Source organism: Polypterus senegalus, chromosome 13 (assembly GCF_016835505.1).
Source record: "Polypterus senegalus isolate Bchr_013 chromosome 13, ASM1683550v1, whole genome shotgun sequence".
NCBI lineage: Eukaryota > Metazoa > Chordata > Cladistia > Polypteriformes > Polypteridae > Polypterus > Polypterus senegalus.
Genome location: NC_053166.1, coordinates 99,553,392 through 99,572,545, shown reverse-complemented (window position 1 = coordinate 99,572,545; position 19,154 = coordinate 99,553,392). Strand labels below are relative to the sequence as shown.

Genomic DNA, 19,154 nt, shown 5'->3' with positions numbered 1-19,154 from the left:
TGAGTTTCGTCTGAATTGTTTGTTTTTTTTTTTCTCTTCATAAATTTCGCAGTAAAAACGAAATTTGTGTTCTCTGGTGCGTTCCTTTAAAGCAGCGCTTCCCGATTGGGGGTGCCAGAATCCATCGAGGAAGAAAATGAAAAACATTATTTGTACAAAATCCTAATTTATCTATCTATTCCTAAATAATTAAATGGGCAGGCTATTTTGTATCAGTGCAATACGCTGCTTGTTGAAACGGATGACTTCCGCTCTTACGTGCACTTAGTGCTGCGTGGGTATTATGAACTACTAGCAAAATACCCGCGCTTCGCAGCGGCAAAGTACTGCCTTAAGTTTTATCAAGAAGAAATTTAAATCTTTTTAAACTGAGGAAAAATATACCTATAATTGTTTAAGGATCTCTTTGTATACCACATTGTGCTGTCAAGCGCTGTAAGTATACAACCAGTTCCATCGATAACTTCACATCCAGCTTTTGAGAGTTTAAACATTCATAAACATCAAAGTATCCACTACTGAAATTGTCACCTGTGAATCTAAGATGTTGAAGAGGCATTGGCAGTTGTCCAAAGGTGTAAAATATTTGGCCATTTCGGTACACTTGAAAGCAACAACCGAACAATTCAGCGGCAGCCATCAACTCACATGCAGATGCATAGGTGAAGGGCTTAAGCATTTCATTCTTATAGTGCTCCTATGTAGTATAATTATCTCCTGTACCGTCATCAGTCCACACCTTGAACCTGTCCCAGTCATTCAATACATAAGACACAAAGTTCCTCCGGATATCAAGAGTGAGCCTTATATGGCCGTGCAATATGTAACAAAAAGAATGGAAAAGGTAGGTGCCATCTCCGGGCATGGCAACCACTCGGCAAGTGACAGTTCTTTGATCGATGGTGATTACCTCGATAGACGTGTTAATGCGGGTACGGTTGGAATGATAAAGGAAATGGGTACCTGAACAATGTAAAGTAAGTCTAAAATACTCTACACAATAACTATAATCGTAATAAATGAACAATAAAACAGCGGAGAAGCCGTTAATTAAATAAAAAAGGCTGTAGTTATCAGCAGGGAGACGTGAATCCCGTGGCGAAGCAAGGAAGGGAATGTAGAGACTGGAGCGACGCACGGCCTTATATAGGCAGGCAGCCAACAACGTGGGAGGCTTTTGGATGGGGGATCCAACACCGCCTCACATGGTGACCGAGCTGCAGGCTATGGACGTATATATGTACGTAAGTAGGATTCAGTTAGCGTTGGGAACCCGCGTATCAAATTTCTTGAAGATGGGCACATAAGTAACATAGATTGTTGAAAAGTTCAATATGGCGACCGGCAGTGGCATCATTCCACCAAAATAAGTACCAAATTTCAGCCTTCTACCTACACGGGAAGTTGGAGAATTAGTGACGTTTGGAAAATTCAATATGGTGGCCGACAGTGGCGTCATCCCACCGAAATAAGTACCTATATTGATTTTGGTTAGCGCAGGGAAGCCGTCTACCAAATTTCGTGAAGATGGGGCCATGAATAAGAAAGTTCAACATGGCGGATGTTGTTGACCGTTATGACCGCTACCTGTAGAATTTCGAAATGAAACCTGCTTAACTTTTGTAAGTAAGCTGTAAGGAATGAGCCTGCCAAATTTCAGCCATCTACCTACACGGGAAGTTGGAGAATTAGTGATGTTTGGAAAATTCAATATGGCGGCCGACAGTGGCGTCATAACACCGAAATAAGTATGTACATTGGTTTTGGTTAGTGCAGGGAAGCCACCTATCAAATTTCGTGAAGATGGGGTCAGCCTTCTACCTACATGGGAAGTTGGAGAATTAGTGATGTGTGAGTGAGTCAGTGAGGGCTTTGCCTTTTATTAGTATAGATCATATGAACTAATTTTTTCATACTTCTCAAACCAAGGGGGTGCGAAATCGGCCTCGTCCATCACAGGGGGTGCGACGGTAAAATGAATCGGGAAGCGCTGCTTTAAAGTCTCAAACAGACTTCTAGCCTTCGACTGTATTGTAAAGAGGCTTAACGGCGTCCACTTTTGAATCTGATCTTCCATCCAAATGTTTAACAATTTCTCCATTTCATGGATGGGCCTGGTACGTTGCTTCGTAATCACTGTTGATCGCAAAGGTGCAGAACCTTTCGCAGCTTCACGAATTCTATTTTTGTCCTTTAAAATAGTCGACACAGTAGATAGAGTGTGATAACTTCATATCACATGTGATCGCATTCACTTTCTTTTCCTCCTTCATACTGTTTTATCATCATCATTTTGGTGTCTAGACCAATGGCCTTCGTTCCTTTTTGGCAGGCTGAGGAGTGGACAGAGACAATTTCCTCTTGGTAGACATGTTAGGGGTATATTATTATTTAAAACTGCCAAAACAACAAGACACAAACACACGTGGGGCAACACTGCTGCGTATATTACTGCTGCGTAGCGAGACTTGGGACTGCGGGAAACAGGTGCTGCCAACAACTGGTGGGGGAAACTGTCAAAACACGTCGTAAAGTCGACCAGTCGTAACTTGCGTAGGTTGTATGTTGACAAGTACCTGTATATATAATAGTATACTTTATACATAAAATATATGTTGTTGTACCTTGCAAAACTGAATAACCTTAATGGCACAATAACAATTCAATACATTTATGGTAAGTACGGTATTTGGATTTAATAATCTTCATGTGGGAAAAGGCTGACTCACATAAATAAGTAGAGCTGAATAATGCAGTCAAGGAGCTTTGAATCAGCCAAGTGAAATATGACGGCTGTCCGCTTAACTGCGATTTTAGTTCCATCTCCTTTCTCTTTTTAAGATTGCTTTTCTGAAGGAAGTCAGTTTCGTAGTTTTTATGAACAGTTCGAAAGTGCCTTTCCACATTTTCCTTCTTTGGAATAGCAATGATAGATTGACCGATCAAACAAACGCACTTCGATTGTGACATTGTGAGAACAAAATCCTCTTCCAATTCCACATCCAGCTCATACCCTCCCCAAACAGTTTTTTTTAAATCCCCCCTTTAGTCGATGTAAATTAGAAGGCTAACTAGATCACAGTCGGAGTTGTGCAGTAGCTCGTGCGTTTGATCGTGCGTGCGGGATGACCAGTGCGTTAGAAGAAAAGACATTTCAGACTGGCTGCCCTGTATGTCAATCAAGTGGCAAATGCCATAGAGAGGATATATGATAGACTAACATAATAAAAAATTTTTTTTATTAATGCAATGCGATCTACCGGTCAATCACGATCAATGCATTGGGCACCCTTGGATTAGAGAGAGTATTTTGCTGTCTTACTCTTCCACCCCAGTCACCCCCCACCTTTTGCCTCCCCACATGAGGCTGCACCACACTTCACAAAGTCCTGGTCTTCTGACATACCTAAAGACCGAGCCTGTGCAAAACGAAACAAGCCCCCCGCAGCGGTGTATAAGGATTAAAATAGAGATATCTGTTGACAGTTCAGTCCAAATACTATCTCTATATTATAAAATAAAAAAATCTTGAGACAAGACATGATCTGGAAGAGAGAGGCAGAGACACTGTCCAGTCATGTCATACTGATATTCGTTGGAAGCATGTACCTGTGAGACGGTGACCTAGGCAAAGAAAGTAATCATCAGCCCGGAACAAGTGGAATTGAAAACCTTTCAGGTCCAAACAGGCTCAGAAATAAGACAAAGGCAGCTTACAGATTATGACAGCAGTGGAATTTGAAAAGCTCAAAACAAACCTTGGTACAATCCACACTCAGAGCAAGTTAAAAGTACAGTACTACAATTTGAAGGTATAATACAGAGAGTACAGATCGCATTCGCACAAACAGAAATTACTACTACATGAAATAACGGAACAGCAAAGAGAGAGTGAATATATGGACATAAGTGATATGTCGGAAGTATGTAGATCTAGTAAGGCAAGTGAAAGGCAACCTTTTTTCGAGTTGCGGCGCACTAAGTCTAAAAGTTTTCTTTCATGGCGCACCTGAGGGACTGCCCATAAATAAAGTCGTGACGACACAATCTATGGACAATCTCCAATAAAAACAGTAAATTTGACAAGTTTGAAAGACATTTTATTAATAAAGGAATCAAAGGATAAATCTTTAATTAATGTGAACGTTGAGATTGTTTTTCAGCACATGAGATTGATGCGGCCAGATTTCTTTATTACAATGACATGCAATCCACAGTGGCCGGAAATCTGCAGCTTTTTGAGAACAATGCCACCGGTCACATCAGCTCTGGATATTCCCACTTTCGTAAGTAGATAGTTTTATCAGATAGTCTCGAAACGGGAATGTGCCATTCATATTAAAACGTTTACAGTTTTCGTCCATAATAGCTTTTGCAATGATAATTAACAAATGACAAGGACAAACATTTGAAAAAGTCGGTTTATTTATAAGAGACAGAAACGATATTCACTCATGGCCAATTATACGTTGCATTATCACGCTGTTAGACCAAACAAGGAATCAAAATTTAATGCGTTCTTCAAGAACCGTTAATGTCAAATAGTGTTTTTACTGAAGCTCTAAAATAAAATGTGAACATAGTGCATACAGTGGGTACGGAAAGTATTCAGAGCCCCTTCAATTTTTCACTCTTTGTTATATTGCAGCCATTTGCTAATTTTTTTTCCTCATTAATGTACACACAACACCCCATATTGACAGACAAAAAAAAGAATTTTTGAAATTGTTGCAGATTTATTAAAAAAGAAAAACTGAAATATCACATGGTCCTCTTTGCTCAGTATTTAGTAGAAGCACCCTTTTGAGCTAATACAGCCATGAGTTGTCTTGGGAAAGATGCAACAAGTTTTTCACACCTGGATTTGGGGATCCTCTGCCATTCCTCCTTGCAGATCCTCTCCAGTTCTGTCAGGTTGGATGGTAAACGTTGGTGGACGGGTTTAAGTCAGGGCTCTGGCTGGGCCATTCAAGAACAGTCACAGAGTTGTTGTGAAGCCACTCCTTCGTTATTTTAGCTGTGTGCTTAGGGTCATTGTCTTGTTGGAAGGTAAACCTTCGGCCCAGTCTGAGGTCCTTAGCACTCTGGAGAAGGTTTTTGTCCAGGATATCCCTGTGCTTGGCCACATTAATCTTCCCCTCGATTGCAACCAGTCGTCCTGTCCCTGCAGCTGAAAAACACCCCCACAGCATGATTCTGCCACCGCCATGCTTCACTGTGAGGACTGTATTGGACAAGTGATGAGCAGTGCCTGGTTATCTCCACACATACTGCTTAGAATTAAGGCCAAAAAGTTCTATCTTGGTCTCATCAGACCATAGAATCTTATTTCTCACCATCTCAGAGTCCTTCAGGTGTCTTTTAGCAAACTCCATGAGGGCTGTCATGTGTCTTGCCTCTCCTCAGTGTGTGGAGACAACCAGGCACTGTTCATCAGTGGATCAATAGTCCACTAGTCATGAAGAGACAGTTTTTTTTTCTGTATCAAATAGCTAACTGTGTCACAGCAAAGGAAGTGAGACTGTCCTGATGGATAAGTTGTTCCTGTTATTTCTGGCTTTAAGAGGGAAAACAGAAGGTGGAGTGTCAGACCCATTAACCAAAAGAGAGCTGCTCTCGCCTCCTGTGCAGATGTGTCAAGTCAAAGTATCGACCAAAACTATTAGGCATACATGTTGACCTGCATTTCGTGAGGGAAAAATTTAGTAAACCCAGTTTGGGGTCTCATGGAGCCAGTGATTTGCAGCAGCAGTAGGTGCAAGGTAAAAAGCAGCTGTGAGGAAAAAAAAGTAGCTGTAGGCTGTGAGACATGATTACAGGGCTCTCTCGTGACATGTCTGGACACCCCATTTACCCCACCCCTAAAAAAACATTTCTCAGGGAGCTGCTGTTAATATTAGGCTTCTCCGGGTATTCCATCCCATCATACAGCTCTGAGCCACCTGTGGAGCTTGTAATGTTGGTTGGCTACAGTATTTATAAAACACTCACTGTGTAAGCCCGTTCTGTAAAAAGCCTGGGTTCCTAGAAACTATTGAAATCGTCAGGGAAAAAAACTAAAATGTAGAGATGTCTGGTAACTGAAATGAACTACTCTGGGCATCTCTTCTAGGAGGATTCGCTTTGCTGACATCACTTGTGGATTAGCAGCGGGAGGAAAAGTAAAAGTGATACAATTTTGCAGATGTTAGCGGCTAAGCAACTTTGTCTTTCCTTTGAGGTTTCGTTTTGCTGACGTGCTGGCCCCGCTTGTGTTATTAGTGGCTAATCGAGTTTTCTGCCTCCTCTGAGGTGGAGCCTTTACCCGACTTCACCCTTCACTTCCTGGCCGGACAGACACACACACTTAGGGCCGATTTATACTTCACGCTCAGAACGTGTACGCGCCCGCATCATGACAGCCACGCATTCCCAGCATTTATTTCACGCGTCCTCTGAGCAGGTCCTCAGAAATTAACTTGACGCGTGCGCAAGTTGCAGTACCAGCAAAACGTCGGGGGGCGCAGTGTGCTAAAAGTCAGAACGTGATGTCAGAGTCTCTGTTTACTATCTACATGTGACAGCAAGCCTCTATGGAGATCCTTCGGGGATCGATGTGCGTGCTTTGCTATTTGATGAATGGTTCAAAGTGGTGAAGCAAAATGCCGACACACAGATGCATTCGTGGTGCTTTTATATTCAAGTGTCTCATATTCCCGATCGTAATGACACGATACATTTTAAAAGTCTTGCATACCATCTTTTGTGCCGTCTATTATTTTTTTTTTTGACTTTACCTGCTGTCAGGTCCAAGAAGATCGTAGCGATTAAAAACTGGGATGACATTTACGATGGTCTGCTTTAATAATAAACTACGAGGTTAAAGTGGACATTTCGAGATTAAAGCCGAAATTTCCATTTTAATCACAAAATACACTTTTTCACCGTGTCCTATTTTTTTCTCAGTGACTCAAATACTGCGCTATACATTATGTTGCCGATGTGAAGTTGCAAAAAAAAAAAAAAAGACGGCACAAAAGATGGTATGTGAGACTTTTAAAATGTATCGTGTCATTAGGATCGGGAATATGCGACGCTTGAATATAAAAGCACTACGAATGCATCTGTATGTCGGCATTTTGCTTCACCACATCGAAGCATCCATCCCGTAGGATCTGCATAGAGGCTTTCTGTCACATGTAAACAGTTCCCAAATGTAATGACACGATACATTTTAAAAGTCTCACATACCATCTTTTGTGTCGTCTTTTTTATTTTTGCAACTTAACAACAGCAACATAATGTATAGCATTATATTTGAACCACTGAGAAAAAAATAAAGGACACGGTGACAACGTGTATTTTGTGATTAAATTTGAAATTTCGGCTTTAATCTCGAAATGTCCACTTTAACCTCGTAGTTTACTTTATCATTAAAGCAGACCGTCATAAACATCATCCCAGTTTTTAATCGCTACGAGCTTCTTGGACCTGACAGCAGCGGAAAGCAGCAATAGATCGCCTCACAGAACACATTAAATGTATGATATTCCAACTCTCTAAACATTTTGAATCTTTAGATTTATACTTTATCACTTTCATGATGAAATGCATTAAAGTGTGTGTTACATTTTACATATAATTTTGTTAAAATAATGAATACTGTTAATTACACTTATGGGGGTGTCACGGTGGTGGAGCGATAGCACTGCTGTCTCTCAGGGAGTTATGTTGCTGGTATTTCCTGCTTGTATTCCACACTGTGCACCGGTTTCCTTCCAAAGATATGCAGATTTGGGGATTTGGTGCCGCTAAAATGACGCTAGTGTATGTGTGTGCTTGTATTCACCTTGCGATGAGCTGAGGCCTCGTCAAGGGACTGTTTCTCACTCGTGCAAAATGCTTCCTGGAATGGACACATCGTTGGATTGATGGATTTAATCAATAAACAACCTTTTCAGAGATATTGCAGTAAGGTATCATCAGAATTTAATAGGTGTTCTAGGCAATTCACAACACAGAGAAGCCGAACATGTTCTCACCGTGATAATATCTCGCACTGCCACCTGGTGGATTCCTCCAGATTTACGTAAAGTACGCGCGCAAGTATGAACACTACAACGCTTGCGTAGCAGGAGCGTCCACTGCAGCACTGAAGCCTCTCTGCCGGTCAGTCTCAGAAATATGCACACACTAGGCACAACATTTCAGAAAACATGGCAATTCGGCTGTAAAAGAAGGTTTTGTTTTTTCCTTTTCAGATTTCTCTAAAATAAGAAGAGTAAAATTTGTAACAGAAGTGAAAGGAAGTTCCTTTGTTTAACAATACATATAGATTGTGAGTAATTTTTAAATTAACCCGCTAGTATAATTCACAACTTAGAGTAATGGGAACAATGTACTCACAATCTTAAAACATAGCCCCTTTAAACTTGTAAATTAACATAGGTCCCTGTCAATCATTTACTTAATTTTTATTGTGTCTGTGCCACCAATTTTACACTAGTCCAAAGCTGATTATTATTGTTGCTGCTGTTTTACAATTTTTTGTAGCCTCTAATATTTCCCCCCTCCCCCCACTGTGTTTGACATGTCCCCGCCCATGTTTGGCCACTGCTCTTCATGTTTTTTTTTTGTGTACTTTGATTTTGTTTTAACAAAAACTGTTTCATTAGTATCGAATATAAGACAAGCTCCATTCTACACTTGAGCTACCATGTTAAAAACAACATTTAGCCACTACACATGAAATCACAAAGTTCCAAAAGGAAGCAAACTTTAAAACAAAAAAAAAACATTCCCAATAATATTCTGCACAGTCTCCAGTTAGTTTAGAGTTGAAAAAGAAGTTGCAAATGAAAAAAACAGCTGTATAAGGCCTATAAGATGTATAAGTTCAATATGAATTACAGGGTAAATGAGAGCATGAGGACAACAATTAAGACGGAAATTAGAGAAGCTTAAAGGAATTTAGAAAAGAATATGACAAAGTATTAGGGTGCTTTCACACCTATAGTTCGATTGCTTTAGTCCGCACCAGTCAGAAAAATGTTACAATGTAGTAAACAGACGTGGGTACTGTTTGCTTTCACATATGCCGAGTTCTAAACGAACCAAAATAGACCGCGAAGCCCATCGGCACCAGGGAAACTTTTCTTTCTCTTTTCCAGAACTTCCCGTCTTGCTAAGTGAATAACGCACTTCTATGTACTTCGCCCGAAGTTTTTTTGTCTTAATACGGCATTGTTCAACTGTCCGAGGATAGCCTTTCTCCCTTAGCTGCTTACTGAACAGTGCGTAAATGCAGCTGTTTTTATGCGTCGTGGACAGTTGCTTTTGGATATGCTCATCCGACCATATATCTATGAGGCACTTAATTTCTTTGGCACTCCACGTTTCTCCGTGGTTTGATTTCATCGCGGGTCGATAGCTTGAAAAATTTAATGGAGTCAACAGGAAGTGAAAAGAATTTTACCCACAACCCCGTATCTCTTATACCCAAAGTGCATTAAACTATACCATTTCGTCAGATTTGGTTTGGTTGCTTTCACACCAGACGAACTGTACCAAAGTAGACGGATAAAGCGGTCCGAGACCACCCCTTCAGGCAGGTCTCAGATCAATTGATTTGGTGCGCACCAAAGTACCGAGATTGCATTCACATCAACGCAAACGAACCGAACCAAGAGACCAAACACGTTTGGTGCGCACCAAATGCTGTAGGTGTGAAAGCACCCTCTGATGTCTCTGAGAGGTTCTTTCAGTATTTTAGCAGTAAACAAACTGTCAAGGAGGAGGTGAAGTGCATCAAAAATAGTGAAAGGAAATTTAAAAATACAGATGGTGAAATAGCAGATGATAGGGTTGCGGTACTTGAGTCTGGATTAAAGATTTATTTTTTTAAAATGTCTTGGACTTGGCAGTTTGTCACATGAATTATTTTTCTTTGGTCTCAGTCTAGTCCAGCAGCATTCTCTGATTATTTTTTTTATTTTATTTTTTTTTTGTTGTCTCTCTTCTTCTTTGTGTACAATTAATATCCATTTTAAATTTCCATTAGTACAAGTCACTCGCCGTGCTTCGTCTTTGTGTAGTTCAGGGACATCCACGTTGGTTGGTTGGTTGGTTGGTGTCCTGTGAGTCAAGCCTCTGAGTCAAGCCCCTTCCCTGTTCACTTCATTGGTCTAAAGCTGTAATGCTGTTCTAGAAAGGACGACTGCTTAGATTAAATAGGCTGAAATCAAACAAATCACCAGGACCAGATAATATTTATCCTGAAGTTCTTAAGGAGGTTAATGAGCACATATACAAGTCCTTAACGGAAATACTGGAAAATGGAAAATATTATCCCATTTTAAAAAAAAGGGCAGATCAAAATAACTATATGACAGTAAGCTTAACGTGCATCACAGTAAAATAAACACTAGAATCTCTGAAGCCTGCAAAAATATTTTGTAATGCCGGGCCACCTTAAGTTCCCTTGCATCTCCTCATCATCTCCTTTGTTTTGCAAATGTGTCAATCAGCACTGGCAGAAAGTGGCCTGTTCACCTATCCCTACACCAAGGCAGCTGAAGTCAGACACAGTTCTGTGTATTTGGGAGTGAGGTATCCGTCTTCACTCCACGTCCAGACACGCAAACGTCTCTGTTTCATATCAATTATTTGGGTTTCAGTTTTCACATGTTGACATCAACATGTAAATTGAGCAATGTTTTTTTTCTTAAGTTTTATTCTTCAGTACAGGCACACTTGTTTTGTTATATCTTTTGTGAATGGGTTTATTTGATGTTTGGATTTAAGTCTTCACATATTACGTACTTCAGATCAGCATTTTGTCATTATTACTAGAACATGAAAAAAATAATTTTAGTTATGTTTTCATCATTTCTTGCCTCACAAGAAATGTCATCCTACATTTACACAGATCGTTGTAGACATGGAACACATGTGAAATGTATATTTCAAATAATATATTTTCTTATACAATTCCAGATAAACAGACTTCAGCTGTTACGAATATTTTTGCAGGCTTCAGGGAGTCTAGCGTTAATGGAAGGAATTATTAAGGATAAGATTGAGCAGCACATGGCAAGTACAGGAGTTTTTCTGAACAGTCATCATGGGCGTAACTGCTTGTTTTCCAGTTTGCTAAAATAAACAATCTTAACAACATGCATAATAAAAACTGTTTTAATCCAATTTTAATTATATCATGAATATTGTATTTCCTCGTAGCTCACCCAGCAGTTGGTGATTTATGCTGTACTGTGCATACCTAAACCAACTTGAATCCTCTGTGGTGAAGGGTTGTAAATCTTTCAGAATAAACTTTGCAATAGCCCTTTGATATTCTTCTGTTTTTTCCTTCATCATTGTGCTCGTCAGCCGATGGAGAACTGGTTGGACCTCAGTGTCTAAATGCTGGTGTCCACTGACGAACTGTGGCTGCTGCTTGACTGACACTGTCTGGACCCAAATTAAAACTGATTCTCACTTTGTATGTCCTGAGTGAATAACTACTTACTTTTATAACGATAACGAGAGTTACCTTGACTTGATAATGATACAGTCGCATTTTCAGCTTGGCTAATTCCAGCAGCATTGGAGCTGGGAGGATGTAAGATCTTGAAACAGCCTAACACATTGCACTGTTTCACATTTATATAATGGTGTACTTGTAAGTATTTCATGAGGATGTTAGTGTTAATGCATGTTTCTGAATCCTTTCCCTTGTCTGTCATGATAACTGGAGAGCACAGAATGTAAACATGCAGATACGTGACTAAAACGTGATCGTTGACTCCTGCAGTGTCATCTACATCAGGAGATGGTTAGGAATTTAAAAATGGCCACTAATGTTAGAATGAATTAACATTACAAAAATACAGGCACCATTTTTCCAGGAGCTTATTGCTATTTTGGTCCACAATCGGTACCAATTTAATACTAGTTTTCACATCTTTGTCCTCCTCCTGAAGCCCAATGTCAATTCGGCATTCTTCGATTACAGATGTTTTAGGTATCATCGTTTTAGTGAAGCATTCTTTCTTTTAACAATGTAAAAGTTGAGACAAAAAATGCCATTTTTTTGTAAGCGTTAAATTTCACCTTCACTCAAATTGGCACAACTACTCTTTCTGGTTATAAGTAAACTAAATTCTTTAAAGAGATCACAACACAGAAATAAAAAAAACAATATTCTAATTATACAGCTATTTTACATGTTTTTATTTTAGCAGTTAGCTCTCTTTGAAAACTCATGTTTCTATAAACTGAAAAAGGAGACATGGTTTATTCACTATTTTTACTGTTGTACAATAGAATTAATATACTGTTATATACAACTAAGTATACTAATGTATTGTTAAATATTGCCAATGCTGACCTGCATGGGACTTGCGGATAGGAATGACTGGGTCTAGCATGGTCCCCATCCAATGTGTCCCAAATGGAGGTTTGGTTCAAGACTGGCAGGGGGAGATGAGGTAGGGAAGAAATGCTTGCATCCTTGAGGCTTGCTAATGATCTTTCTGCAGGCTCACCTATAGAAATGTTGTGACATTTATTTACTGTAGATAAGGTAATTTTGGTGCTCCATTAAGAGGCTATGAGGGCTGATCTAAAGGGCTTCACTAAACCATCCAGTCAGTAGTAGTGACAGGCAGTGTGTACAAAGAGCAGGAACTTCATCAGTGCACGCATATGTTCTGCACTTACTGGGAATTCTTTGTTCATGGGGAAAGTTGCAAGGCCAAGTCCCTGTCATGAATTGGGTTCAGGGGCATACCCACGCCTTATGACAATGGGTAAGCACACATTGATCCATTTAGTTTTAGTACATGTGCAGCCCCAGGCATCTAAGGGTGTTGTAGTCTTGTTATTGCTCAATCGCACATGTCGCTGCTACATGGTAAGCCTCTAACAACTTTTTCTGTTCCGCATTGCTGCGAACAGGCTTGATTAGTCTACGGGTGTCATTTAAATTAATTACATTTTTATAGTACCAGATGAGTGAATCTGTGCGGACGTAATCTGCATATAGCAAGTCTTTTCCGTCTTATTAAAATTTTATTTTTTTGTTTCAATTCAGCTGCTTTCTGAATCAGACATCTCTAACATCTTTTAACAAACTATTGCACCTTTAATACTTTATTTTGTGCAGAGCAACAAATAGTATGCTGCATAAGCTGTGTAGGGTGGCTTCTGTTTTACCTATAGAAGACCTCTGGCCACATGAAACCTTAAACATTACTAGTCAAAGTGCAGAAATCGCATTCAGATCTACTGTGCTTGATTGCAGGTATTGTATCTATCTATCTATCTATCTATCTAAAGGCTGTGTCACATAATAGCTCACATAATAGCAGGTTAAGAGTAACAATTTGTTGTCCATGCCCTATTCATTTGTTTATTTAAAATTACAGGACATCAACCCAAGCAAAGTTTCTTCTTGTAAATGTGAATTAAAGAATGGTGGCTGGCCGAATATGTTCGTTTCAGCATATTTCAGAGTTGTATATTTTTGCTTTAAGCAGGGATCCAAATATTGTCAGCCACTTTTATTTATGTGACAGAGTAAGACCAAACACAGCTTTTGATTTAATTTTGGACTATGCAAACTAGTGCTGCCTCAAAAGAGTATTGTGTAAATGATTAGCGGAAGTATGAATATTAATTTAATCTGACTGTTTTCAGTTATTTGGACAAAATTAGTCCTATGAATTGTGTGCTGTACATGAAAATGTATTAAAAAACTGGGCTCTTACTCTAGCTATGGCCATTGGTTCTGTAGATATGAGGCTCAATTTTTAAAATCCTAAGCAAACTATAAGTGCATTCATAATGCTGGCTGTAGAAAGGATTCCATGAAAAATGAGTATTTGAGTAATTTTTAAAATTTTTACAATACTGTACTTATTGATATTTCTAGACATTTTTCAACCCTAATACTAAATGAAATCGGACTACAGGAAATGGGCATCTCTTATCTCTTGAAGAGAAAAGGAGAAAAAAACACTATTCTGTGCTTTTGCTAACTGCAAAGCAATAAATAAGTTGAATGTTACTGAAGTAAAATTTGTAACTTTTGCACTGCTGACTTTGGTACAGTATTGTGCTTTGTTATGAAGAGTTAATGACTTCACAATGAGCATTTTTTTATTGTTATCACATTTAAACATTTATTATTTTTAAAAATAATGAATAAGTCTGTCTGTTGATTTAAAATTTTTAATTTCCATCTTGCCTGAAGAGGGGGGCCTGAGTTGCCTCGAAAGCTTGCATATTGTAATCTTTTTAGTTAGCCAATAAAAGGTGTGATTTTGCTTGGCATTTCTCTAAATTTTTAATTTTAAATGCTTTCAGCATGGGGAAGGTACTATATCAATAAAATGTTTTATGTTAGTCAGCAATTTTTCACTTTTTCAAAAGCAACCTGCTAAGTTTTTTAGTCAACCTTTACACCATGTAATACTTCATATGTTGCGAGGGCCGCATGACTGACTTCAAAGTGAATGTGGACAATTTTAAAAGAGAGTGATGCGCTTCATATATAATTTTATGGCGAATATTTCTATGCTTTGTGCATATGGAGATTGAATGACTTCTGTGCATTGCTACTTTCTACTCCTTTTTTGAAATATTGAGTAAGAGATCCTTTTCCCACCGTTCTCTTGGATCTTTGAAAGGGAGGGACTGTAAAATAGTTTTTATACATTATATATTATTATTATTTTATATATTAAAGCTTTTTAAATAAATATATAGATAGTTGAAACTTCTGACTTGGCAGTCACAGTGAGGTATTATGCAAGTGTATTGCTGTTGGTATAAAGGAGTCCCAGCAGCGTATCTTGACACACTTGTAAATTTGTTGTTTGAAAGTACTCTGTGTGTCATGGAGAGGATGTGCATAATTGTTCATAATGGCACTCAGTCTTGTTTTAACTCCCTCCTTTGGTACTATCTCCAGGGTGTCCAGAACGTGTCCTATAACTTAGACTGCTCTTTTAAGTAACTTGTTGGTTCGGTTGGTTTCTTTTGAAATGATTTTACCTACCCAGTACATCACGGCCTAAAAAACTGTATTGGCAATAGCAGAATTGCAGAAGATGCAAAGGATGCCACTACCTTCATTAAAGTAAAGCAGTCTCCTAAGAAAACAGAGCCTGCTCTTCCATTTCTTCTCTTGCTCCTCTTTATGAGACCAGTCCAACCGGTCATTAATGTCAGTCCTTCAAGTTCTTGTAAGAGTGTACCACCTCAACATCCAACCCCTTAATAGGAGTGTCCAGGCATAAAGGCTCTTTAGTGTGGCAAAAGTCATTAACTGTTCTGAAGTTAAGATGCAGACAATTCTTTTTGCACTGAGAAGTAAAGTGCTACTTTAAACCAAATGATTAGTTAGCAGGAAGTCAGAACAAATGTTATTGGGGGTCCTTTATACCAAAAGCAATATGTCTGTATAATTCCTCACTGTAAGTGTGACAGTGAAACTAGAAGTTTTCTATCTTTTTAATTTTGTTTCTTTATAGTAGTTCTGGTGTATGTATATGTGTTTATTTACTTAATTACTTAGCTACCTTTTTATTTATAACTTTTTTAAAGCACTTCTTTAAAAAAGCTAAATTTTCCCATGGGGCCACATAAAGTTCTATGGCTAGATGGTTTTGAAGGCTCTAGAAACTTTAACATTTAAGGTAATTTAAAAAAAGAAAAACGTTTTGTGGGCAAGAATTTCTTTAGATGAATAGATGTCTGAATTTTCATTGCATATTTTTGAGGGAGGGGTTGAAGTACTGTTGTATTAACATGCTCTGTTTTACATTTCAGGTACGTGTTGGGTCATGATGCAATGAAACGCATGCAAAACTCCAGTGTGCTAATTTCTGGAATGAGAGGTCTTGGAGTTGAGATTGCAAAGAATGTCATTTTGGGAGGTGTTAAGAGTGTTACAGTGCATGACATAGGAATCACTGCCTGGAGCGATTTATCCTCACAGGTAAACTTATTTTCGTTTTGTATGGGTGTAGTATAGCTCTAGTTTGCTATAAAAAAAAATATATATATATATATATATATTTGAACTGACAAATATTGGTGGTGATGACTATTGATAACCGAGACCATTTTATTTTGTATTCTTTGTTATTTATTTAAATCATTGGTTCTCAAAGTCAGTCCTTTGGTAGTGGATCATATGCCTGTAGGTTTTTGCCTTATCCATCTTTTGTTTTTAATTTGACTCTAAAGGTTTCGGTTGGCTCCATGCTCCCTATTCTGTTTTGGGAGCCTCTTGAACCCAACACTGCCAATAGTCATGAGCAAGATGAGCATGAGCACACCAAGCAAGGGGATGGTATGAAGGTGCTCAATGTTTTTATAAGAAAAAAAACATGAAACAGTGTTCAATAGTGCAATGCTCTAAAAATGTCCCATAAAAACAGGTGAGATGAGGAAGTTAAAATTATCTATAAAAATGAGGTTAAAACAACTGGCAGGAAATGGTCTTTAAAACCATGAGCCCTTGGGTAGTCCTTAAAAGCAGACATCTCTTCGGCTTAACCCAGAGCGGGTCCTTGCAATGAAGGAGGTGCCTAACCAACAGTTTTTCCCACCTTTATCGCTGCTTCTAGGCTTGTGCCCTTGTAGCCATCTCTGACTCCCGACAGGACACCCTATCAAGCCTCCGACTCCTGCTGCTAGGCTTGCATCCATGTGGTCTTATGGTACCACCCGAAGGATGTCTCTTTCAGCATTTTACTCCCCTGCAGCCGCAGTGCCTCTATTTGTCGAGTCACTACGACTGCGCAGTGCTTCGGTCACTCGAGCTCCCAGGTCACTCAGCTGGAGTGGCCATCAGCCCCCGAGCGCCATCTGCAAGCTCCAGGGGACTTCATCCCAGCTGTCTGCCTTCTGCACCTTTCATGTGCTCACATACACCAGAGCTCTCCCTTGCTTCTTCCTTCTCTCTCTCCAGTTACTTTTGATTGGCCTTTTTCCTTTTGATTCTTTTCCCTTCCTGCACTCGTGCTTCCCTTTTTTAAAGCAGGGTTGTGGCACAGCTGCAGCAATCGGCAGTTCCCAGCGCCAATTATGGTCATGGCCAATCCAGCACCTGTGCACTAAGTGCAGGGCAGTCCAATCCTGCATCGCGCACAATAACCGCTCTCGCCACATTACCACACCCCCTACACAAAGATGCGAGTGAGGTAGTTCTTTATTTAAACCGGCCATATAGTGGACCTGCTGTACACACACTCCTAGACTAATTAAGCAAGCTGTTTTGGTCTCAATACTGAAATTACCAAATATATTTTAGCAACATTTTATTAGATTATACTAGAGGTAGGCGGTCTGACGTTATGCCACAATTCTTTATTTTGCAGTATTTTTGGTGTACTGCGATAAGACTTGAAATGGTGAACCACAAAAAACTTCAAGACCACCAAAGGTTGAACTTAAGCAGATCCTCTAAATTTGTCAAATTCATAGCCCACATGACACACTCACCACTCCTATGTCTTTTTTGTCAAAGTTCAGTTATGACACTCCATTCTCCTATAATTCGTTCCGGAAACATGCTCGCAATCCAAAACACTCGTATATCAAAGCAAATTTCCCCATAAGAAATAATGGAAACTCAGATGATTCGTTCCACAACCCAAAACTATTCATATAAAAATGATTAAGACAAAATATAAAGTAAAATACATAATACAAATTAACCTGCACTTTACCTTTAAAAAGAATCATGGCTGGTGTGAGTTTCTAAACTCATGTGGGATTCCACCCAACAGGAAGACACGCGGAAGAGTGTCTCAAAGCAGTCGCAGTCTCCCAGCGCTGTAGCAGTTCGCCGTATAAGCGCATCCAAAAAGATCGCAGACATGCTATAAGCGCCTGTCGTCAATGGGTCTTACAAGGAACATTATAAAGATCCCGCTGCAATAAATAACAGCGCTGTTGCTGTTTCAAGCTGAATAAAACTAGTGTTAAGTACTGAGACTCAGCTTCGTGTTTTGGGGAGCAAGATGGGGACTCGCACTTCACAGCGCACACACACACAGTCACAATGCTGTAGTAAACAGAGAGACGCGCTGGGCGAGCGAGATGAGAGAGAGAGAGACACGCTGTAAACAGATGCGCTGGGCGAGCGAGATAAGGAGAGAGAGAGAGAGAGAGACACGCTGGGCGAGCAAGCGAGATAAGGAGAGAGAGAGAGGCGCTGTAAACAGAGAGAGGCCTGGGCGAACAAGCAAGATAAGGAGAGAGAGAGGTGCTGGGCAAGCGAGCGAGATAAGGAGAGAGAGAGAACAACCATCAGCTCAGACAAAGTGTATCCATACTGCTCGTATTGCAAGACATCGCTTGTTTATCAAGTCAAAATTTATTAAAAATTTTTGCTCTTCTTGCAAAACACTCGTAAACCAAGTTACTCGTAAACCGAGGTTCCACTGTATACCTCAAACTGCCAATTACAAATCTATAACACCTTTAGAAATAGAAACAAGTAGTCCAGTTAATTTCATGTTGTTTGAATGTATGAATACTGAAAGGCACCTGCAACAAGAGCAATTGCAAATGGTGCAATGTTAAAACAAAACCTATAACATGAAACAGCTTATTCAAGTCTGTGTCTTGGTTTGGTGCTTTTCCATCCTTGAAAGTCTGCAGTAGCATGTTCCTTACTCTTCGGTAATGTGTGACCAGAAATCACAATCTACCAGCCAATGTTATTCTGCTGATGCATCTGGATGAAGTGTCTCTGTTTAAATTTAGTTGCTGCTTCACATCCTGCTCATTGTTCTCTGTCTTTTACCTCAGGCCTCCCTCTCTCTTTTGCCATCCTTTCTCTTTTTTACATATCAGAATAAAGCTTAAAATACTTAAACAGAATTGTCAAAACTAGAATTGTTATAAAGTTAACTGATTGACAAACTTTTGCATGTACGTAAATACAATTTGTTGTTTTTTCTTTGAGAATGCATGATATACCATAAAGTACTGAAAATTAGTGCTTGAACAGAGTGTGTGAACACTGAAATTTTGAGTGTACATTTCACCTTGTGGTACACCAGTCTTGTGCTCTCATAACCATGCCTGCTTGCCTTGACTCCTGTAGTGAACAGATTACTGAACTATAAGCAGTAAATCCTTTTGTTTGCTAGAAC

The 19,154-nt window shown here is 39.4% G+C and overlaps 1 protein-coding gene across 3 annotated transcripts in view; it reads left to right on the top strand.

Annotated features, from left to right (window-relative positions):
* The window catches only part of uba1 (ubiquitin-like modifier activating enzyme 1), a 332,406-nt gene that overhangs the window by 134,618 nt on the left and 178,634 nt on the right, over positions 1 to 19,154 (top strand). For all 3 annotated transcript variants that reach the window (XM_039774152.1, XM_039774151.1, XM_039774150.1), the window contains exon 4: positions 15,814 to 15,982. In XM_039774152.1, coding sequence (XP_039630086.1) covers positions 15,814 to 15,982 — 169 coding nt within the window. The remainder of the gene's footprint in view (positions 1 to 15,813; positions 15,983 to 19,154) is intronic.